Raw genomic sequence first — 24778 nt, 5'->3', positions numbered from 1 at the left:
TGTATTGTGACACTGAAAGCACTTTCCTTTATCAGGAAAGGCTTCTCGTGTTGCCAGTGGATGTACAACATGTAGAATTCATTAGATTTTTCATTTCGTTCAGAAATCTTGGATAATCAATCACAACATAAGAGAAAAATATATCTATATATGTACTTATGTTCAAAATATGCACTAACCTTCAAAATATGCATTTGCATATGCGTATATGCATTTTTTTTTAAAATCCGGGCCCTACTAATAAGAGACAGATAGTAAGATCCAAGCAGTAAAAATGAAATTTTTTAGAAAATCAGTTAAAAAGACAAGAAGAGATAGAATTCAAAATATTAAAATCAGAGAAGAGTTAAATATAGAACCGTTAGTACAGAACATATAGAAAGCAAACCTGACATGTAAAAAGTATGGGAAAGAAACGGGTAGCAAGAAGGGAATTAGAAAAAGAAGTTAAGGGAAAGAGAACAGTTGGAAGACTGAGAAGAAGGTGGATGGATCAGATTAGAAAGACATTAGAGAAGCTGGATCGGATGTGGTGGAAGTAATGGAGGAAGAAAGTGGAAGGACAGAAAGGAGTGGAGGAGGCTTGTTAACCACACCCGGGCGACTGGAGTGGGGACAATGATGATGATGATGATGATGATGATGATGACTGACATATACAACAGAGACCTGGACAGTGACAAGAAGACAGGAGAGTAAAATTCAGGCCAGTATGCTGGAATGTTTAAAATACTATAAAATACAAGAAAGGACAAAGTACGAAAAGAGGATGTCAGAAAGGAAGTCAGAGTGAAAAAGTTTTTCAACAGAAAGAAATTAAAGAAACCGAGGTGTCCTGGACATATTAAGAGAATGAAAGAGGGAAGAATACCAAAGCAGATACAGTAAAACCTTGTTTATTCAAAGTCGTTGGGACGCAAAAATCGGACTTCGAATTACATGATTTCGAATTAACTGCCAACTCATAATTCAGAAATGCCAACCTTTGCCGCAAAATATTCTGCATTGCAATTAACCTTGTTTCACAGTTCAAATCTTTCAAAATTATTTCCAAAGATGTATCCAACAAGTGCATTTATATTATTCAAATAATGCACGTGGATAAATCACTGGCAAACATAACCTCAAGCAACGAAAGAAAAGAACACACGATTCAAAGTCGAGGACAAATTATGCTGGCTTCCCTGTGCAAAAGCTTTATTTTTTGGATTACTGTACTGTTTGAATTTTTTAGATGTCTTGTACTTGCACGGAAAGTGCAACATCGTGGCTTATAGAACTTTCTTATGACGATGGGAGGAAATCTCTCGCTTCCGTGTGCATTGCAACATAGTACCTTGAGCCCCCACCCTTATAAGATTTCCCGGCTGGAACTTCTCTCCTTTGAAACCATTAATAAAAAAACAATGCAGTTTCATCAGCACTGAAAATATTGTTCAGTGCGTACGAATTGATTATACGAGCCACAATTTTTCACCAACTGTCGGCATCGCCAGTGTTCCCGGATTCTGCTTCTCTGCACAATGCCTGCTACGTGATACTGTGGCGTTCCTTAAAACACTGAATACAAAAGAACTATGATTTGACTCAAACTTAGCAGATATGAAGCACACTGTAGAAACACCGAAGTGAGGGAAAGGGCGGCAAACTACCCTTGCACATTCTGGAAGACGTGTTCTATCATGACGCGGATAAATTCTGAATTTAAATAACTCTGTAAAATACTATTTTTTTAAATGTAAAGGCAGTTTTGAATTAAAAGTCTGAATTTCAGTAAAGGGACTGACATTGTTCTTCGGATTACAAATTATCCACATTTCAAATTGAACAATTCAAATAGCATGCAAAACCGTACCTCATGTTTTCAGGAATGAAAGCATCTTCGAATGAGGCGGGATTTTGAATTAACCAATTTCAAATTATCAAGGTTTTACTGTAATGGAGGCTAAGTCTGCATTTACAGTGGAGCAGCGAGGAATGAGAAGAAGAGAGTGGAGAGGAGAGCAGAGAGTGCTTAGTGTTTATAGTACAGCAGTGCTGTGCAGAGATGAGAAGGGACTGTCCAACATTATAGCCAGAGTTAACTGAATCTAATCATAGCTTCTACAGTGTGTTGTCAAGATGTCTCTGTCAGAAGTATCCTAAATGGACATGTCTTGAAAGTAGTAATGTGGCTAAATATTATATATTCAGCCACAAATCCAAGGCGATGGACTATTAATCCTATTAATACAGATAGGCCAGAAAACAGGGAATACAGTAGTTTATACGAGAAGTTGCGTTTACATCCATATAAATTTTGGCCATATTTTAGGATGTCTATTCCAACATTCAATTATAACCTGCAGCTTCTCAGTCAAAGACACTTGTACTCTGCAACTCAGATGCCACCTGTGTGTATATGTTGTGGTGTTCCTTGTCCCTTTGGTCCCATAATGGCTGACAAATAAAAACTGTGCTTATTAATTGTTCAGATGAAAAAGATATTTTAATGAAGTGAACAAACACCACTATGAGAAACAAATAATTTTGTATCACTCTGCATCGCTGTTATACACATCCTTCCTTGCAGCTCTCCACTATAATTCTACACATGGTGTTACATTATTTTGATTCTTCTGCTCTCCTCGATCCTCGCCGCTCTGCTATAATTGCACCCTGAGAATGAACGAAGGAGAACAAGAGGCAGACCCAGACTACGGCATTGGACTCTATCAAGAACAGCATAAGAAGGAACATGGCTTAAAATACAGATGAGGAACAGCAATGGTGGTTTGATAGAGGAAGATGGAAAGGTGCCACTAACATCTCCGACCTGGATGGAGCTGGAAAAGGGAGATGATGATGATGATAATGATGATGATGATGATGATGATGATGATGAAGAACTAAAAGTGTAGCATTAAGGAAAATGAAGAAACCAAAAATTTTGTTTCTCAAAGATTCATTACATCTGTTATCATGCTTTCTTCTCAGACAACAAATATGCAGTAATTTACCTGAAGGTAGTTTTCCAATAGTCCTTATCACTAATGTTCTGGATAAGATTGTACGTAGTTTTCTTCAGGGCTTCTGTTGATCGGCCAACTGACAGACCAAGATTTGGTGAAGGTGGAAATTCTTTCTGGGGAGACATAGGCTGCAAAACAAAAATGACCATATAAGACATTCATTTACTATGTTACATTCTGATTATCTAATCATTACAATACTATGTGATATGAAAACGTTTTATAATTCCTACCGAAGTCAAAGCATCTGAGAACTCTTCGTCCTCAATAGCACTCAGATCCACTTGATTGTTGACTTCTTCATGAAGAAGTTCTGCCTCCAACATACATCTGTAACGGTAAACACTAGAGCTTCAGATCTAAAATAAGCTTTGAGGCAGAAATCATACAAATTAGAAATATTAATATTGGACTGAGTTAAACAAACCCCTAAAATTGATATTTTAAAACATCAGCAAGTATAGATGATTTAAATTACAAACAATATTTATGAATTGAAATCTCTCCCAACAAGAACAAAGAACAATATACATTTTCAACAAAATTTTAAACAGATATACAGTAAAACCTCATTAATTTGAAATTGCTGGGATGCAAAAATCGGACTTCGAATTATGTGATTTCGAATTAACCACCAACTTGTAATTCAGAAATGCCAACCCTTGCAGCATCGCAAAGTATTCTAAGACCCGTTACTGCATGCAATTAACCTTGAGTCACAGTTTAAACCTTTCAAATATCACGGAAAGAACTACTTCCAAAATGTATCCAACAAGGTGCATTTACAGTATTCAAATAATGCACTTGGATAACTCACTGGCAAACATAACCTAACACAATGAGAGAAAAATAAGAAAATATGATTCAAAGACGAGGAGAAATCTATATTGGCTCCCCTGTGCAAGTGCTTTCTTCATGGGATTACTGTACTGTATGCATTTTAGATGCCTTGTACTTGCACGGAAAGTACCCGATGCCCTTAAAACATCGTAGCTTATCGAACTTTCCTATGACGAGGGAAGAAAGTCCCTCGCTTCCGTGTGCATTACAACACAGTTCAGTTCGGTTCAGTGACTCCATCCTTGTATGATTTCCCGCCATGGCACTTCTCTCGTATTTCAGAAATGCCAACCCTTGCCGCATCACAAAGTATTCTAAGACCCATTAATGCATGCAACCAACTTGGTTCTAAGTTTAAACCTTTCAAATGCCATTGAAAACACTATTTTCAAAATGTATCCAACAAGGTGTATTTACATTATTCAAATAATCAACTTGGATAAAACAATGGCTAACATAACCTCACGCAACAAAAGGAAAAAAGGCATGATTCATAGTCGAGGATAAATTATGCTGGCTCCCCCGTGCAAATGCTTTATCCCTTGGATTACTGTACTGTTTGCATTTTTAGATGCCTTGTACTTGCATGGAAAGTGCCCCACACCCTTAAGCTGTTTGGAATTAGGCGAGATTTAGAATTAGCCAATTTTCAAATTATCAAGATTCTACTGTATTCAGCAATTCAAATTCAGTACAGTATGCAGATATGTTACACTGTCAAGCCCTTCTGGATGAAACTACATATTGTATTTACTCACGTATATTTTTCTGTTGTGTATATCAAGCAGCTTAATTTTTATCACAGAATTAAGAGAGAAAAGTAATCATCGCATATATCTCGCACAGGTTGTTCTTCACATCTTTTTTTAATATTTTTTTAAATTTGCTTTACGTTGCACCGACACGGATAGGTCTTATGGTGACGATGAGGCAGGAACAGGCTGGAGTGAGAAGGAAGCGGCCGTGGCCTTAATTAAGGTACAGCCCCAGCATTTGCCTGGTGTGAAAATGGGAAAACAGGGAAAACCATCTTCAGGGCTGTCGACAGTCGGGTTCGAACCCACGATCTCCCGAATACTAGATACTGGGCGCACTTAAGCGACTGCAGCTATCGAGCTTGGTGGTCTTCAGGTGTTAATATAAATGCTACAAGAATACACCTTGTGACATTCATGCTCGCACACAGTTCAAAGTCTTGCTGACCCCCCCCCCCCCCTCTTTTTTTTTTTTTTTTTTTTTTGCTAGTTGTTTTACGTCGCACCGACACAGATAGGTCTTACGGCGACGATGGGACAGGAAAGGGCTAGGAGTGGGAAAGAAGCGGCCGTGGCCTTAATTAAGGTACAGCCCCAGCATTTGCCTGGTGTGAAAATGGGAAACCACGGAAAACTATTTTCAGGGCTGCCGACAGTGGGGTTCGAACCTACTATCTCCCGAATACTGGATACTGGCCGCACTTAAGCGACTGCAGCTATCGAGCTCGGTCTGTCCCCTTTTGTTCAGATAAAAGCCAAGAAATTATTTATAGTATTAAAAGATCCTTCGGTATTCACTGGCCAAATGAACTAGATGAAATATCACACTACTGGACTGTCTGAAATTTCAGTACAAAACAATATGTGCTAGGTGTAAAGTGTAAGATTAAGTGTATTTTCTTCCTAATAATTTGTTTTTCAATGTCACTTCACTTGTCAGTGAGTTATAAAAATGAGAGACGTATGATAACAAGCACACGGTAAAATCAAATTAGAAATCTAGAAATACGTACATCAAGAATGATGATCTGTCATGGGTGACCTCCCCAAAGAGTGAGGATGTTGACCCTCTGATATGAAGATGGGAAGCAGAAACAAGCTCTTTGGGACAAGAAAGCAATAAACAGAACTGGGACTAACAAGGAGAAAGTCTACCTATGCAAAGAGGCAGAGTATGAAGATACAGAGTATATCCTTGTCTCTCAGTTCTGTCATTCACTCCTCTCACAACAATGACCAGTCAATGTATTTTTTTCTTTGTGAGTGTTCCCATCCTCATTTCTACCTTCCTACCTTAGTTATAACATGGATATGTTTTTGGGCAGGAGGTCTATCTGGAATTAGTGTAAGCAATTTAGCATTTACAGTTTTGCGCCGTCAAAAAACCAACACCGTAATGAGGCAACCAGTGTACGTCACGTAGATGGAAGAACGACACAATTTTGGTGGACGGAAAGGCATGTTTTTAGAAAATGTTGATGTTGGACCTATTAGACCTACAAAGAGAGGTTGTAAACAAAGCAATAGCAAATAATTTTAACACGAAAACAGTAATTAAAATTGTGTACACTGTGGAACAAAGAGAAAATTATTCATTTATTTTGAATTATTGGAACTCTTTATCTGCTCTGTGGTGGAGTGAAAGGATGCATTAATTATCTGTACACCCTGCATGTCATAAGAGGATACTATGAGGGAACAACCGAAGAATCTGTACTCGCTCTCTTGTTTTCTAAGCCCAAAAACATATCTATGATTCTATATTTTTCCACATAGCGGAGAAATTTACATACTTTACTTGTCTGTAGGGAATCCATAACTTAGAACTCAAAAACCAGGACATTGCCATAATTTAAGTGTTCAAAATCAGTACATATTTACCTATTAGTATGGCTAACATAAGGTAGCAATTGTCCTATGAAAATAATGTTATACGTTTATATCAAGTTCATTTAATGCTTAGTACTACAGAACTGTGCATTTATAAAACACTAAACATTTGTACACCACTCATCCTTCTCAGAACTAAAACTAGAATGTTTTTAAATAAGCCCAGGAAATTCACAACTTGCGTATTTCATGTTGTATTGCATTTACATAATTATAATAGTGCTAATCTGTTCCTTTCCTCTGTCCATTGGGCAGACACGAGAAAAAACAACCTCTCTACATTCACATTATGCCCAGGAATACACAACTAATACCCTACTATTTTAGGCAGTTTGGAATGCTGTTCTCCACAAACACAATCATAGAAAATAGCTATCCATTTCTTTTTGGAATCTGTATTTTCCGAACTTTCAATTTATGTGTCAGCCAAACAAAATCCAATTTTACAAGCTGGTCACAGACAAGACCTTCATCCAATTTCCAAGCAGTATTTTTACTACAATCATATATCAGAGACTTGTCTTTTCAGGCCAGATGTTGTTCTTATTCTAAAAAAAAAATCCGTGAAAAGCATGGTATACGCCAACCATACCTCTTTGCACTCTTTCTATTGCTTATATTAGCTTGTTTTCCTGCATTTCTTCCCATATCACGACTGAGGACTTGTCACAAATGGCCTCCAAAATGGGTGTATGGATGCCCCCCCCCTACCCACCCACACCAAGGAAGATGGGAAGAAAAAACAAACTGAGAAGAAATGAATCTACAGGAACTGGGATTAATGATGAGAGAGCCCATCTATGTGGAGATGTGAAATTGGTCTATTTTTTTTGCCGTACGTCGCACCGACACAGATAGGTCTTGCAAGTGATAAATATAATTTTGGATCCATATTGAAGATACTATATGTAGGATGCTAATTGTTTTATAGTATCACCTATTCAATACATTAAAATTTTAAATGATTAGGAATTTATCTTTATTTCCATATGAGACATGTTTCGCCTTTCATTGAAGGCATCATCAGTCACAGTACTACCTCAAGGCATAAATCATGTATCTGATCTAGCACACGGGGGCAAAACGCTGGCAACCAGGAATGAGTTAGCTGGAAAATGTATAATGTCCAATAATGGACCATTTATATTGGTATTATAAATTTACTTATTCGGAACAAATATTTCAGATTCCCTATGGGAATCAACATCTATATCATCTGATGGCCAAGCAGGCATCAATTTTTGGTAATGAGACAAAGTCTCTCATAGTGCATTGGCACTGCCGGTGGCTAAAATTAGCCTATGCAGTGGCCTCCACGGTATGCACTAGCCATGCGTCTTGGTAGGTGTGATAGGTACCAACTGATGAGCCCAGCCTAGCACACGGGGGCGAAATGCTGGCAACCAGGAATGAGCTAGTTAGAAAATTTATAATGTCCAATAACGGACCATTTATATTGGTATTATAGAGGAGAGTTGACGGAAAGGTGGGAGGTAGAGTGGAGGGGCGAGCTTGTATATGTGTTGGGAGTGCAGGTTGATATGGTATAGATTGAAAAAAAAAAGAGGGGGGCGGTGTATGGTCTCGAAAATTACGTGGATAGTGTTGATGTCTATTTTCTATATGACGGTGAGATCTTATTTATTTGTGTTGGGTGTTGTGTTTTTGAAGGTCTTATTGTTCTTATTTCTCATACTGTATCCATGAGGTAGTAGTGGAAGGGGAAGTGCTTGGGAGGGAGGAGTTATGGGCTTGCTATCATTGCGTAGGGGGGCATTTGGTGGGAATGGGGGAGGTAGCGGGGAGGGGGTTGTCTGTCAACGTGTTGGGAGGGTTAGTTGATGTGGTATTAAAGATTTTAGAAAAGTTGTTGTCTTGAAAATTCATTTTCTCAAGAATTGAGACAGGCAAACTAATGACCAAATTTGAGGACCTATACATCTTTCTAATGGTTCATGTTTGTGGGTTACTGTAGTCACGTCCTAGTTCGTGAACCATGGGCAACGGCTGAGTGGCCTGGTAAGTGGTCCTGAGAGTCGGGATACCAGTTGCTATGGAATCGGAGTGGGCATCTCGGACATATTCGGAGTCGTGGCCCTCCTTGTGCTCAGGCGGCCAGGACTACACAATTCACCGATGGTCCATAACCCATTAGAGGAGAGATCCTCACTTGGACTATGTGCAAGTAGGGCAGCATCCTGCTTCATTAATTTACCGAGCTCAGAACACTTTAAGCAAGCCTCGGACCTATGGGAGTAATGGAGTCCCACTCCCATTTGACAGGCGAGGGACTCCTTGGAAACAACTTGGCGAACGAAATGGAATTCGATGGGGAGCTATCAATATTAATGGGGCTTATGGAAGAAAGAAGGTAGAACTTGCTGAGTCAGCAAAGAGGATGCATCTGGATGTGCTAGGAGTAAGTGATATTCGGGTAAGGGGAGATAAGGAGGAAGAGATAGGAGATTATAAAGTGTACTTGACGGGTGTTAGAAAGGGAAGGGCAGAGTCTGGGGTAGGGCTCTTTATCAGGAATACCATTGCACGCAACATAGTTTCTGTTAGGCACGTAAGTGAGCGAATGATGTGGGTAGATTTGTCAGTTGCAGGAATTAGGACAAGAATTGTGTCCGTGTATTCACCATGTGAGGGTGCAGATGAGGATGAAGTTGACAAGTTTTATGAAGCATTGAGTGACATCGTGGTCAGGGTCAACAGCAAGGATAGAATAGTGCTAATGGGCGATTTCAATGTGAGAGTTGGGAATAGAACTGAAGGATACGAAAGGGTGATTGGTAAATGTGGGGAAGATATGGAAGCTAATGGGAATGGGAAGCGTTTGCTGGACTTCTGTGCTAGTATGGGTTTAGCTGTTACAAATACATTCTTCAAGCATAAGGCTATTCACCGCTACACATGGGAGGCTAGGGGTACCAGATCCATAATAGACTATATCTTAACAGACTTTGAATTCAGGAAATCTTTTAGGAATGTACGAGTTTTTCGGGGATTTTTCGATGATACAGACCATTATCTGATCAGTAGTGAACTAAGTATCTCTAGGCCTAGGGTAGAGAAAGTGAAATCTGTCTGCAAACGAATAAGGGTAGAAAATCTCCAGGATGAGGAAATTAGACAGAAGTACATGGATATGATTAGTGAGAAGTTTCGAACAGTAGACAGTAAGCAGGTTCAGGATATAGAAAGTGAATGGGTGGCATACAGGGATGCTGTAGTAGAAACAGCAAGGAACAACTGTGGGAAAAGGCAAACATCTTGGTGGAATGATGAAGTGAGAGCAGCCTGTAAACGTAAAAAGAAGGCTTATCAGAAATGGCTCCAAACAAGGGCCGAGGCAGACAGGGATTTGTACGTAGATGAAAGAAACAGAGCGAAACAAATAGTTGTTGAATCCAAAAAGAAGTCATGGGAAGATTTTGGTAATAACCTGGAAAGGCTAGGTCAAGCAGCAGGGAAACCTTTCTGGACAGTAATAAAGAATCTTAGGAAGGGAGGGAAAAAGGAAATGAACAGTGTTTTGAGTAATTCAGGTGAACTCATAACAGATCCCAGGGAATCACTGGAGAGGTGGAGGGAATATTTTGAACATCTTCTCAATGTAAAAGGAAATCATCATGGTGGGTTGCAAACAGTCAAGCTCATGGGGAGGAGGAAAATGATGTTGGTGAAATTATGCTTGAGGAAGTGGAAAGGATAGTAAATAAACTCCATTGTCATAAGGCAGCAGGAATAGATGAAATTAGACCTGAAATGGTGAAGTATAGTGGGAAGGCAGGGATGAAATGGCTTCATAGAGTAGTCAAATTAGCGTGGAGTGTTGGTAAGGTACCTTCAGATTGGACAAAAGCAGTAATTGCACCTATCTATAAGCAAGGGAACAGTTAGGATTGCAACAACTATCGAGGTATCTCATTGATTAGTATACCAGGCAAAGTATTCACAGGCATCTTGGAAGGGAGGGTGCGATCAGTCGTTGAGAGGAAGTTGGATGAAAACCAGTGTGGTTTCAGACCACAGAGAGGCTGTCAGGATCAGATTTTCAGTATGCGCCAGGTAATTGAAAAATGCTACGAGAGGAATAGGCAGTTGTGTTTATGTTTCGTAGATCTAGAGAAAGCATATGACAGCGTACCGAGGGAAAAGATGTTCGCTATACTGGGGGACTATGGAATTAAAGGTAGATTATTAAAATCAATCAAAGGCATTTATGTTGACAATTGGGCTTCAGTGAGAATTGATGGTAGAATGAGTTCTTGGTTCAGGGTACTTACAGGAGTTAGACAAGGCTGTAATCTTTCACCTTTGCTGTTCGTAGTTTACATGGATCATATGCTGAAAGGTATAAAATGACAGGGAGGGATTCAGTTAGGTGGAAATGTAGTAAGCAGCCTGGCCTATGCTGACGACTTGGTCTTAATGGCAGACTGTGCCGAAAGCCTGCAGTCTAATATCTTGGAACTTGAAAATAGGTGCAATGAGTATGGTATGAAAATTAGCCTCTCGAAGACTAAATTGATGTCAGTAGGTAAGAAATCCAACAGAATTGAATGTCAGATTGGTGATACAAATCTAGAACAGGTCGATAATTTCAAGTATTTAGGTTGTGTGTTTTCCCAGGATGGTAATATAGTAAGTGAGATTGAATCAAGGTGTAGTAAAGCTAATGCAGTGAGCTCGCAGTTGCGATCAGCAGTATTCTGTAAGAAGGAAGTCAGCTCCCAGACAAAACTATCTATACATCGGTCTGTTTTCAGACCAACTTTGCTTTATGGGAGCGAAAGCTGGGTGGACTCAGGATATCTTATTCATAAGTTAGAAGTAACAGACATGAAAGTAGCAAGAATAATTGCTGGTACAAACAGGTGGGAACAATGGCAGGAGGGAACTCGGAATGAGGAGATAAAGGCTAATTTAGGAATGAACTCTCTGGATGAAGCTGTACGCATAAACCGGCTTCGGTGGTGGGGTCATGTGAGGCGAATGGAGGAGGATAGGTTACCTAGGAGAATAATGGACTCTGTTATGGAGGGTAAGAGAAGTAGAGGGAGACCAAGACGACGATGGTTAGACTCTGTTTCTAACGATTTAAAGATAAGAGGTATAGAACTAAATGAGGCTACAACACTAGTTGCAAATCGAGGATTGTGGCGACGTTCAGTAAATTCTCAGAGGCTTGCAGACTGAACGCTGAAAGGCACAACAGTCTATAACGATAATGTATGTATGTATGTATGTATGTACATCTTTCTAGACCAACACTTCGATAAAGATAAAAGCCTCAATGATGTCACAGGTATAAAAAGCCCCCTTTATGATCAAATTCCCACTTTGCTTTAAAAAAAAAAGAAAAAATGAACTTTCCACTATTCGCCCCAAACAAAAGTAAAAAAAGACTGTTCACGGCACTCTGTGGCCTGGTCATTCCAGCCAGTCTTTGCAGTGGTTGTTTCGACAGAGCAACAGTACTTCGTCTGATGTGCTAGTGCTCAATTTTATGTTCGTAAGTAAATTGTGTAACAACGTACATAAATTAGGCCTATTGCACTCACATATAGGACTAGTGGTTTGTACGACATTCAATTGTTGGGAAGAAGAAAGACAGTTTACCAATGTTAAAAAATTAAAGTTTATTGAGAAAGTGGATGCTAATCCACATATGAAACATGCGCAAATTGCCCAGATGTTGGAGATTCCTACGACGACTTTAAACACAATTGTAAGCAACCGATAGAAGATTGATAACGTTTGCCTGGCAGGAGGAAGCAGCCAAATGAAGCGTGTTTGTAAAAGCCAGTTTCCAGCTTTAAAAGATGTTCTGGTGAAATGGTTGAAACAAACTCGGGCTTCAAATATTCCTATTGATGGAACACTGATTCAGGCCAGGGCATCACATTTAGCTGCCAAAATGGGATTATATAACTTCAAGGTATCTAATGGATTGCTTGAAGGTTTAAGAAAAAAAAGGATAAATTATATATAAATCCGTATGAGGGGAGGCTGCCAGTGTCAATATCGATACTGTTCGGAGTTGGAGAGATACGACACTGTCAGAAATCTCAAAGGATTATAGCCCTGATGACATTTTTAATGCGGATGGAGCTGGGCTGTTTTTCCAGCTTCTTCCTGATAATACATACACGTTCAATGGTGAGAAATGCCATGGAGGTAAACTCACTGCAATAACAGTGGCATGGAGAAATTGACGCCGCTCATAATAGGTAAGTGGAAGAATCTGTGCAGTTTTAAAAATGTACGTACCTTTCCATGCCAAAACACAACAAATACCTACGCTTGGAAGACATCGATTTTTGAGAAATTCTTGCGATCATTTGATACCAGAATGGCAGTATGGCAGAGGAAAAATCGTATTGCTCATTAACCACAGTGCTGAGCACCCAACTGATACATCTTATTTGAGAAACGTACGTGTAGTGTTTCTTTCTGGGAACTGTACAAGCCATAGCCAACCGCTGGATCAGGACATCATCCAGTGTATGAAGCAGAAATATAGAAAGATGCTCGTGCATAAGAGATTGGCATTCCTGGAAACAGCTTCACATAAGAAACACAATTTTGGATGCCATGCATTTCTTAAAATCTGCTTGGGCGTCTGTAAAAAAGACCACAATTCGAAACTGTTTCCACAAAGCAGGCTTTGTTCGTTCGGCAAATGATGATGTTTCAATGGAAATAATGGAAAGCACTGATCATACGGATGAAGGATGTAACCAGCTTAGGTCAGGTGAAGAAGACGTGAATTTTGCCACATATATAGAATGTGATGACAATGTTGACATTTGCGAAGTGCAGACAGTAGATGAACTTCATTAACAGCTAATGATTGACAAAGACAGTAACGAGCAAGAATCCGAGGATGAAAATGAAACTGGAGAGAGCTGCGCAGCAGTATCAATGCATTCAGCAGCGGTAGAAGCTATGGATATAGTGTGGCATTATGTCTCAAGTTTTGTTGTGGATGACCGTATAATGGATTGCATTACCAAACTTGATACTCCTGTATATAATTTGGAATGAAAGAAGAAGCAGTCTATATTAGATAGATTTCTTACATGCAAGTTATTCTGTGTATTTTTAAACATGTGTTGCTTTATTCTGAATCAAATTCTTGACAACTTTTGTACATTTTGAAATTTTTATGCAAATACTGACGTACAGTTTGCGTTTCTAAGAACGGTTTTCCTTGGTGTTTTACCATGTTGGTGTTCTGAAAATGTATTCTTTCTTTACTCATTTCATCAATTATAATTGTAAATACTTGTTTCTTTGCCTTTATCATAATTAACTTTGTGTTCAAACCTAACTTTAAACTGAATACAATTTTTCTTCATTTCTTTCCTCTTTAGGAATTTTTTTTTCAGTCCCCACAAAACGTCCTAACCAGTTCTGGCTGTACTAGGTACATAATTATTCTTTCTAAAAAAAAAAAAAGATCATTGTAATTTTAAAAAGAAGGGCAATACCTTGTGTTGATAAGCACCTCTATCATGTCTGTTGAACAATGCACAAGGGCAAAGGCCAACAGAGAGTGTCGAAGTTTCAGGTTAGGAAACTCCTGACACTGTCCTAATTGCTGCACAACTTCCCAACCAGTAACATGCCTCTGTGTCACCAAACGCTGGCATATATCAGCACAATAGTCATAATCCTTTTCCTGGAAGAAAGAAAGAAAGAAAGAGAAAATGTCAGTAAAAATGAAATACAGCACCAGTGAAAATTGCTATTTTTCATTAAATATATTTACAATTTTATATTCAAAATATAAACATACAGCTAGACATTGATATTGATCAATAGGACAGCTATTCCTTAGTTTGAGGTGTAAAGTAACACAGAATTGTAGATTTTCCTCTCATTCCTAATCGGTCTTAACAAAAGATGTGTGGTTACCATCGGTTACCAATATGAGTCATAGTCTGAAGAATTTTACTGAAACAAGAGCTTAATTGCAGGAAGGTGAATTATTCCTTTCTACTCTTCAGCTGCTAACATTACACTGTCATCCACCCAGATATTAAACATGTTCAATGTCACCAGAGTTGGAGATATCATAAGGTACAGAATTTAATATGTGCAGGCCACTGGTCATACCACAGAAGATGGAACTATTGGTAATAATATTTGTAAGAAAGATGGAAGATAAAGCTATGTAGGCCTACAGTAAGTCTATACTAGAGACTATGTAGGCCTACAGTAAGTCTATACTAGAGACTTGATTGCTTGAAATGCTTGCTTACATCATCTCATGGAATTATGCCACAGAGGTTTGGAAGGATATTTAGAGTAAAATAAACTGGAAGACAGTGGTGTGAGCATTCGATCTATTTGAAAGTTAGAAACTCCATTCTGTTCCGTATTAAACTGGGATTACAGTAAAATGAAAATGTTAAGGGTCCACGTTTTCAATACAATGAATATTTAATGACGTGAGTATATATCACATGTCGTTTAAAGAAGATTGGTACTAGTTTCGACGCTCATTGCGCGTCATCAGCCAATGACTCAATTGAGCAAAACACAACTTATCAAACAACAATATAAAACACATGATAGCACTTAGGCTACAACAAAAATGTTAAATTATGACTAGTTAAAATATAAAACACATGACAGCAAATAAAATGACAAATGTTAAAAGTTAAATTGTACAAGTTAAAACGTTGTAAGAAAGTCAGAGAAGGTAACCCAGTTGTTAAGGTATGATACACGAGAAAATAGTCCAGCTTGAGGTGTATGGAACATAAGGTGTATCTTCTAATAGTGATGGGACATTCGATTCATTTTACTGAATCGATTCATTTGATTCTGTTCACGTTACTGAATTGATACAGTGATCCGATTCATGGCACATTAGTCACCACTCCTACTGCATCTGTGTAGTATGTGCTGGTAAGACAGCAGCAACAGCATTCAGTGCTCACAGCTGCCATCTGGTCTTCACACTATGAACTCCTTTCTTAGAAAAAAATACTAGTCACTCTAATACATCGAAGGTTTCCGGCGATGCAGAGTGGGAAAAGTTAGGAATAGGAAGGTAGCAGCCATGGCCTGAATTAAGGTACAATCCCAGCATTTCCTGGTGTGAAAATGAGTAAACTATGAAAATATGTATTTTTCCATCAGCTGAGGATTTTTTAAATCGTCATATTTTGTATAGGCAACCCGAGATGTACAGTAGCCCGCTGGTTTTCTGATTCAACATACTGTTGGTTAAGTTATTGTGTCTGTCCACATATGATTGAAGTCTTGTGCAACGATGTGACATATGAACTGAGAGAATACCGAGCCGTTCTTCCCAATATAAAACAGGTACTTTTGAGTGGTCATGAGCATGACACATAGTCATAGGGCAGGCTAGAGTCGAGTTTAATTGTCAAATGTCAACTAAGTTATAATACTATGATTCATTAAACTAATACATAGTATAACCTAATAGCCTACCTACTTACTATCTACTTCAGAATTATGTTTTGACTACCTTTTTAACACTGCAAACAAATCCATCTATTATTTAAACCTCCCTGTAAGAAGAGGACAGTGAATGCAAATGGGTATTATTTTCAAATGAGCTGAGCTCGAGAGTCCATTATAGCATACAATTCTTTCAGTGTACCATGGCTCACTGTATGTTTCGCTGCAGCGGAAGCTTGGCTCTCCGCCAGTGTCCAGTGAGCCGATAAGGAGCCGTGTGTATCTTGTGTCTCACTGCGCCGTGTTCGTTCACGATTCTGTCGATGTACCATGATTTACTGTCTCACTGCAGCAGAAGCTCAGCTCCCCATCAACGTCCAGTGAGTGTGCCACTCAGCACTGTCCGCTGGGAGTAAGCTAAATCGTGTGCCGTGAGCTTGCCGTTCCTCTGAATCGATTCACTCGGACACTTGAATGAATCGATACACTGCTTCAAATCATGCATTCAGTAGCCAACACTATCTTATAAAACACTTGACTGCACCTACTAAGAAAAATTTTAAATGTAACGTGAAATTGATGAGAGTATGGTGCGCATGACCATCTAAAACACATGACAGCACCCATAATGTCACTGTTAGATTATAACAAGTTAAAATGATGAGGTGCGTCTGACCACTGAGTCTTGATACACAAGAGAATATCCATTTTGATCAATACTTTAATCCTAACTTCAACTAAAATGAAACTTCTGAGAAGTCTAATATCCTTTTCAATTTCATAATTAATATGTTTAAAAATATCAGATTTCCAAACACTAGCGCAATATTTCAAGCCATGTGCAATACGCATCCCCGTCACTTACCCCCACTACCTCATCCCTCTGGCCCACCTTAGCCCTACTCCCCAGCTTTAGCTGCTCCTTTCTCCCTCCTTCCCCTCCCTCTCCCTTCCCCTACGTTACTCGGCCTCTATTATTGTTCTCTTCAATAGCCCAGCTCCTCTCCTTGCAACAACCGTGCCATCATGCTGCTCAAGGTAAATTCGCCTCCTTTCCCTTATCTTTCTTTCGTCCATGTACATTTATATCATGCCTAGTTTGGCTTTCAATCTTTTCGTAAAGTCTCCACGTTTCCATACTGAACTGGGAATCATAATGTTGATTCAAATTATGATCTTCACATGACCACATTGTTGGCTTCAGAACCACCTGAATTAAGCCTGTTAATTTCCACAACTTAAGAGAACAAGGTTTATTCTTCCCACTGATAACAAAGGTTACCTTATGACTACGCACCTAAAGATGGGCTATTCTCTTGTGTATCAAGACTCAACAGTGAGACGCACCTCATCATCTTAACTTGTTATAATCTAACAGTGGCATTATAGGTGCTGTCATGTGTTTTAGATGGTCATGCGCACCATACTCTCATCAATTTAATGTTACATTTAAAATTTTTCTTAGTAGGTGCAGTCAAGTGTTTTTTAAGATGCACCTTATGTTCTATACACCTCAAGCTGGACTATTTTCTTGTGTATCATACCTTAACAACTGGGTTACCTTCTCTGACTTGCTTTCAACATTTTAACTTGTACAATTTAACTTTTAACATTTGTCATTTTATCATAAGTTATGAATTTCATTATGGTCCGTACTGACAATTGATCACTATCAAAGGGTAGGAAGGGTCCACCTATTCAATACTATTAGCTTGTATATTGTCATATAAAACTGGGTCATCTTCAGCCACGCTCCAATTGGAAGACATAAGCACACATATTGATATTAACATTCTTCTTGTAAGTGCTATCATGTGTTTTATATTGTTGTTTGATAAGATGTGTTTTGCTCAATTGATTCATTGGCTGATGATGAGGCGCAATGAGCGTCAAAACTAGTACCAATCTTCTTTAAACGACATGTGATATATACTCGCAACAATAAATATTCATTGCATTGAAAAGGTGGACCCTTAGCATTTTCATTTTACAGCATTCGATCTATTCGTAAAACTCAGACTGGGGTGACTCTCCTCGAGTTTAACAAAGCCAGTTGAATTGAAATAATAAATATGGTAGTTCAACCTATTCAATACAAGTAAATAAGAGATGTAGAGATTACATTCTTATTTAATTAAAAGTGGAAATGGTACCGGTTTCGACCCCAGTCTGGGTCATCATCAGCCGATTATAACTCGAAAAACAATGCATACGTAAGAAAGAAGTTAACGGTCAAGTCCACACAATATCAGTTGAAGAGGCGATATAAAAGTGACGGGGGCAGGCACTGTAAAATTCAGACGAAGTGGAATGTAAGTCACTTAAAAGAAGTAATGCGTAATCTTCCGAGCATCAGCATGGCACACGCAATGTTTGGCACTGTCTCACAATGTTCACAAAAAGCAGAGAACAGGCCAGACTGCATACACCGTAAACTAAGCAAATACTCGATCATTAATCTATCCTTCAATCTCAGTCAGCATATGAAACTACAGCACTTGACGTTGTAAACACTACGCCGATCTTCTGGATCTTGCAAGTTACTTTGGTTGAGCTACTCGTCTTCGGCTTCTTCATGACTTTAGATCTTCACATTTGGATTGTGTTGTGACTTTGTGCCTGACGGTATATGCAGTCTGGCTCATTTAACTGTTCTTTGCTTTTCGTGAACATTGTGAGACAGTGCCAAACATTGCATGTGCCGTGCTGATGCTCAGAAGATTACGCATTACTTCTTTTAAGTGACTTACATTCCACTTCGTCTGAATTTTACAGTGCCTACCCCCGTCATTTTTATATTGCCTCTTCAACTGATATTGTGTGGACTTGACCGTTAACTTCTTTCTTACTTATGCATTGTTTTTCGAGTTATAATCGGCTGATGATGACCCAGACTGGGGTCGAAACCGGTACCATTTCCACTTTTAATTAAATAAGAATTTAATCTCTACATCTCTTATTTACTTGTACTGAATAGGTTGAACTACCATATTTATTATTTCAATTTAACTGTGATACTTTTCAATACGGAACAATGAAATTTTTATCTTTAAATTTAACAAAGCCACACAAAACAAGAACAGGGACAATGTCAATAAATCTTTGAGAGATGTCCTTGGAACAGATGGCGATGTGAAGACTTTGACCCCCCCACACTACCTTGGAAATTCAGGATATGAACAGTATCACCACTGCTTTAGAAGTAGAGGAAGCTGTAAGACAAGATCTTCAAAATTTCGAAGGAGAACTGAAAGTCTCAATTAATAATCTGACCAGCAGAGGGCAAAAACTTGATATTGTTGAGATAGAAGATAAGGAGGTTCAGAAACTTTTGGAAATTGGTAAAATTCAAATAGGATGGTTGGATTGTAAAATTCAAGAAAAGGATCATGGTATCTTGCTGCTTTCAATGTCTTTCATATAGGCATCATGCATGAAACTGCAAAGAAGCAGATAGAAGCAAACTTTGTTTTAAGTACAGAGAAGCCGGGCATAGGGTGGTAGATTGCAAAGCAAATCCGAGATGCATAATTTGCACAGACATTAATGTTAATGAAGCTAATCCAAGTCATGTTCTTAGCTCAGGAGCCTGCACAGTGTTTTGTGAAGCTCTCAAAAAGGCAAAAACTAGTAGTAAAAGATGCAGGTTATTCAGGTAAATATACACAGGAGTCGAAATGCCAATGATCTTTTGACGCAGATAACCTTTGAAATAGGAGTAGACATATTTCTTCTTAGTGAACATTATCAGGACAGGGACCACCCAGGATAGTTCATGGATAATTTTGGGGCAGCTGCAATTTGGAGACCAGATTTGGGTAAATGCCCAGTATCAAACCAATATTGCGGAGACTGTTTTGTTTGGGTCCGCACTGGCAGATATACTTACATGAGCTGTTATTTTACTCCAAATGAGTCAGTATTTGATTTTCAGGCCAAGCTGTATGACCTAGAGGATGTATTACAAGGGTTTGATAACAGTTTAATCGTTGCTGGTGATTTCAGTGCCCAAGCACTACAATGAGGTATGTTACAGTACGACTCTAGAGGGCGCCGAACTATGAAGATGACCACTACGTTGGATTTGATGGTCACTAATACTGGAAATGTGCCAACCTTTTGACGACTGGGCTGTAGGGGAACTATACCGGACGTAACTTTTGTATCTGAGAACATCGTGTCGAAAATCTTGCTAGTTGCTTTACGTCGCACCGTCTCAGATAGGTCTTATGGCGACGATGGGACAGGGAAGGGCTAGGAAGTGGAAGGAAGCGGCCGTGGCCTTAATTAAGGTACAGCCCCGGCATTTGCCTGGTGTGAAAATGGGAAACCACGGAAAACCATCTTCAGGGCTGCCGACAGTGGGGTTCGAACCTACTATCTCCTGAATACTGGATACTGGCCGCACTTAAGCGACTGCAGCTATCGAGCTCGGTGTGTCGAAAATCAATGACTGGCGGGTGATTGAAGAATACACAGGAAGTGATCACCAGTACATTATTTTTCGTCTCCTTCCTAAAACTCCACAGATGAATAAACCAACACAGTGGAATATAGAAATAGAATACCGTTTATGGCAATCGTGAATAGAGTGACACTGAGAACCGATCCCTGCGGGACTCCATTTTTCTGAACGTGGTATTGCGAATAGCTCTTCCTATTCGGACATGGAATAGGCGGAGGGACAAAAAATTTGCAAGAAACACCAGCAAGTTACCTCGGAAATGCCACTGATGCAGCACTGAAAGGATGCCGTATCACCATGTTGTGTCATAGACCTTTTCTAAGTCAAAGAAAACAGCCACCAAATGCTGTTTTCAGAGAAAAGCGTCCTGGATAGAACTCTCCAGGCATACTAAGTGGTCAATGGTCGAGCGAGAGGCTCGAAAACCTCATTGGTACTCGAACAAGAGTTCTCTTTTCTTCAGGCACCACACAAGTTGGCAATTCACCTTCCTCTTAAATAGCTTACACAAACAGTTAGTAGGAATAAAAAGTTCTGCATACTTAGAATTTTTGTCAGGCTTAAGGACAGGAATTACTATGTCCTCTCGCCACTGTGACGGAAACTGACCCTCTACCCAGATTCGGTTGAACACACGAAGGAGATATAAAAGACTATCCTCACTAAGGTGTTTCAACACCTGCTTATGGACACTGTCTGGTCAGGCAGCCGTATCCTTGCAAAGCGCAAAGGCGTTGCACAGTTCTCACTCCATAAAGGGCACATTATAGCCCTCTGAAGCTTGAGTGGCAAAACTGAATTGATGACGTTATGCCTCCTGCTTCAGAGCTAAGAAATAACAATGATATTCCCAGAAACAAACATATCTGTGAAATGACTGGCTAGTTGATTAGCAATAGAAGGTAAATCTGTGATGATATTGCCAGCAATGGAAATTCCTGGTACTAAAGGGGATCCTTGTATACCTGAAATATGTCAAAGTTTAGTCCACATTTGAGATGACTGTATATGTTACATCACAGATGGCACATACTTCTCCCACGAAGCTTTCTTATTCAGTCGAATAAGTACTTGCGCCTTAGCGTGGAGTTTTTAAAAATGTTACCAAGTTGGCCAGAGTAGGTTGCCTACGATAGCGTTTATGAGCAAGACTGTGTTCTTTTATAGCTGCTCTAACTTCTTCGTTCCACCAAGGAACGAGTTTTCGGCGAGGAGTCCTGGAAAAGGATGGAATGGACTCCTCAGCAGCAGCAAGAACAGCTAGCGTTATGTAAGTTATATCGCCGTCTACGCTCCGGCTGGTTGCATCAGTAAAGACAGCTAGTGCTGTGCAGTTTGGCAATCAGCACGTTTAAGAATCCATCAAGGAGGAACCTTGGTAGATTTTCGTTTCAACAAAGTAGGAATAATAGGGAAATGTTCAATGTCACAGAAATCAGCGTGTACATTCCACCGAAGTAGGGGAACCAGATCTCGGCTGCATACACTAAGGTCTATGAGAGAGTACCATATTTCACGGCATAATCGTCGCCACCGCGTAATCGTTGCATCCTTTATTTTCAATACAAAAATCGGACTTTAAACCTTTAATTACATAATCGTCGCACGTCCAAATTTTGTTCACTAATCTGGTTAAAAGGTAAATGGAACTGCAACGTAAGTTGCACATGAATGTGCAATTTAAATACGTGTATGGTTTATGGGCAATTTGGCAACACAGTCACGTTTGCGATATGTTGCACAACGTATAAATAAATAATAACGGTATATGTACGACGCATGGCTTACCGGTAGACTATCGGCAGTTTGACAACGTGGTCGCGAGACAGTGTACTATTTATTCACCACCTACATATTATGCTTACCGGTAGGCTATCGGCAGTTTGACAACGTGGTCACGAGACAGTGTACTATTTATTCACCACCTACATATTATGAGTTCCCATTTGAAATACGTAAGGCTGTAAGTTATCGCTTATCAGCAACGTCGCCAGGAAATACCGGCTAGGTAGGTTGAATGGACCTCGAACCAGCCCTCAGATACAGGTAAAATTCCCTGACCCGGCCGTGAATTGAACCCGAGGCCTCCGTGGAAGAGGCAAGCACGCTACCCCTACACCATGGGGCCGGCTCCTGTATTATTGCGCACGAAGTGAAATCCAAGACGATAACGCAGATTTCCACGGAATTATTCAGCCGAATTATTTACGATGTCTCAGTTGTCATCGCTAGACTCTTATCTTACTACTACGTCATAAGTGTCCTGGCATGGGATGAAAACTTTTATCCAAGCAGTCAAGATAATTATTATCCAATGCTATTAAAGTTTTATTTTATAAACTCGTCAGTAATGTAATGTAAAATCATCAGTAAATGGGAAGAAATATTAACCTAATTACCGCATGTTTAAAAGAAATTGAACAAAATGAATGTTTGTTACTGACGTCTCGGAATACAGTCAACTATACAGCAGATCTACACCGCGCTAGCTAGAGCTCCAGTTTGCGAGCTTTGCGCAAGCGCAGTAGTGTGTCGCAACCAACGAGCTAAACTGATAAATTGTTGCATGCTTCCTTGCTGCCTAACAGTATTGGCTGCTCTGGAATGGACAGATCACAGATGCATTTATTTGTTTCAGATTTACGTGATTACTGTAGACATGTGTGCGTGAGAATTTAAGTTTTTAATTTGTGTTTTGGGTGTTTGCAGAAATAATTTGTTTTAATAGTGAACAATTACGGAAAGTCATTTATATCGCAAAACATTAACGTGTGAAGCATTTATAAGCGATTATGGGTAAATATAGAAACTATTCTGCGGGCTTCAAGCTAAGCGTAATTGCCTTCGCTGAACAGCACGGGAAAAGAGCTGCAGAAAGAAAATGTTCTGTGAGTGAAAAGTTGGTGCGTGACTGGCGGAAAGTAAAAAACAAGCTAAGAAGCACAAACCCTTCTAGACGCGCGTATAGAGGTCCTAAAACAGGGAAGTTTCCTATAATTGACGAAGAAGTGTTTAGGTACGTCAGTGAAATACGTAACAATGGCTGCAGTGTATCACATGAAATGTTACAAATTAAGGGACAGGAGATAGCGCGCAAACACAACATACCGGTAACTCAGTTTAAGGCGACTCGTGGGTGGATTAAGGGGTTCATGCGACGACACAATCTGTCAGTGCGAAGGAGAACAACACTAAGCCAAAAGTTGCCTGCTGATTACACGGACAAGATTGTAAATTTTCACCGATTTGTCATACGTTTGCGCAAGGAAACTTCGTACTTGCTTTCTCAAATCGGTAATGCCGATCAGACTCCAATCTTTTTTTGTGATATGCCTCGCAACAGCACTATTGCGCTAAAAGGATCACGGAGTGTATTAATGAAAACCAGCGGTAGTGAGAAGTTGCGATGCACGGCAATGCTAGCCATTACAGCTGACGGGAGAAAGTTGCCGCCTTACATCATTTTCAAGAGGAAAACGATGCCTAAGAATATACAGTTTCCCCGTGGAATTCATGTACGAGTGCAACCAAAGGGTTGGATGGACGTAGAACTCATGCTGGACTGGGTTAAAACTGTGTGGAATAGAAGACCTGGTGCACTACTAAAACAACCAGCTCTGCTTGTTTTAGATAGTTTCCGAGGTCACCTCGTGAGCGAAGTGAAGCAAATTCTCACTACAAATAAGACACGACAGATAGTCATTCCTGGTGGCCTAACATCTGCTTTGCAGCCACTAGACGTATGTGTTAATAAACCTTTTAAAGACCACTTACGTCGATTTTACAACGAGTGGATGATGAGCGGCGATCAGCAATTGACGCCCGCCGGAAATATCAGGCGTCCACCCTTGGACTTGTTATGCTCGTGGGTGAAGAAGAGTTGGGATCTTATACCACCTGAACTAGTCTCCAAGAGCTTCAAAAGGACTGGGATTTCGAATGCACTAGACGGTTCCGAAGATGACGCAGTGTGGCAGGGAGACGAAGAATCTGATACTGGTATTAACAGAGACGAGGACGGCGCATCAGATAGCGAAACCTGCGATAGCGACACCGAAGATTTGGAATAAATTGCGTACCGGTAAGTCCGCATTTCACAACAAAGCGATAATTTTTTGCAAGTGTAATATTTTAACTTTAATACTCAAATTAATGACAAATTAACTTAATACGTTCATTTTTATTTTCAGGTTGGAAAAACGTTCGCCGAATTGTTGCGAAAAATTATGAATTTTGTTTTAGACTATTTTAATTATTTTGATGTATAAACGCAAGTATTACGTGCATCTTAAATTTGTATCAAATACAATTTAGTTTTAAATACATTTTTTGAGTAATACAAATACTGGTATTAAATATTCATCGTA

General features: G+C 39.5%; 1 protein-coding gene across 1 annotated transcript in view; it reads right to left on the bottom strand.

The window, feature by feature from the left end:
- LOC136871696 (NBAS subunit of NRZ tethering complex) overlaps positions 1-24778 on the bottom strand; it is a 297103-nt gene that overhangs the window by 117433 nt on the left and 154892 nt on the right. Inside the window, exons 25-27 of the mRNA XM_068227188.1 lie at positions 13999-14189; positions 3245-3341; positions 3000-3139 (exon numbers count right to left, since the gene is read on the bottom strand). Of these exons, the coding sequence (XP_068083289.1) occupies positions 3000-3139; positions 3245-3341; positions 13999-14189 (428 nt within the window). The remainder of the gene's footprint in view (positions 1-2999; positions 3140-3244; positions 3342-13998; positions 14190-24778) is intronic.

This window comes from Anabrus simplex, chromosome 4 (assembly GCF_040414725.1).
Source record: "Anabrus simplex isolate iqAnaSimp1 chromosome 4, ASM4041472v1, whole genome shotgun sequence".
Classification (NCBI taxonomy): domain Eukaryota; kingdom Metazoa; phylum Arthropoda; class Insecta; order Orthoptera; family Tettigoniidae; genus Anabrus; species Anabrus simplex.
This window is presented reverse-complemented; position numbering and strand designations above follow the sequence as displayed.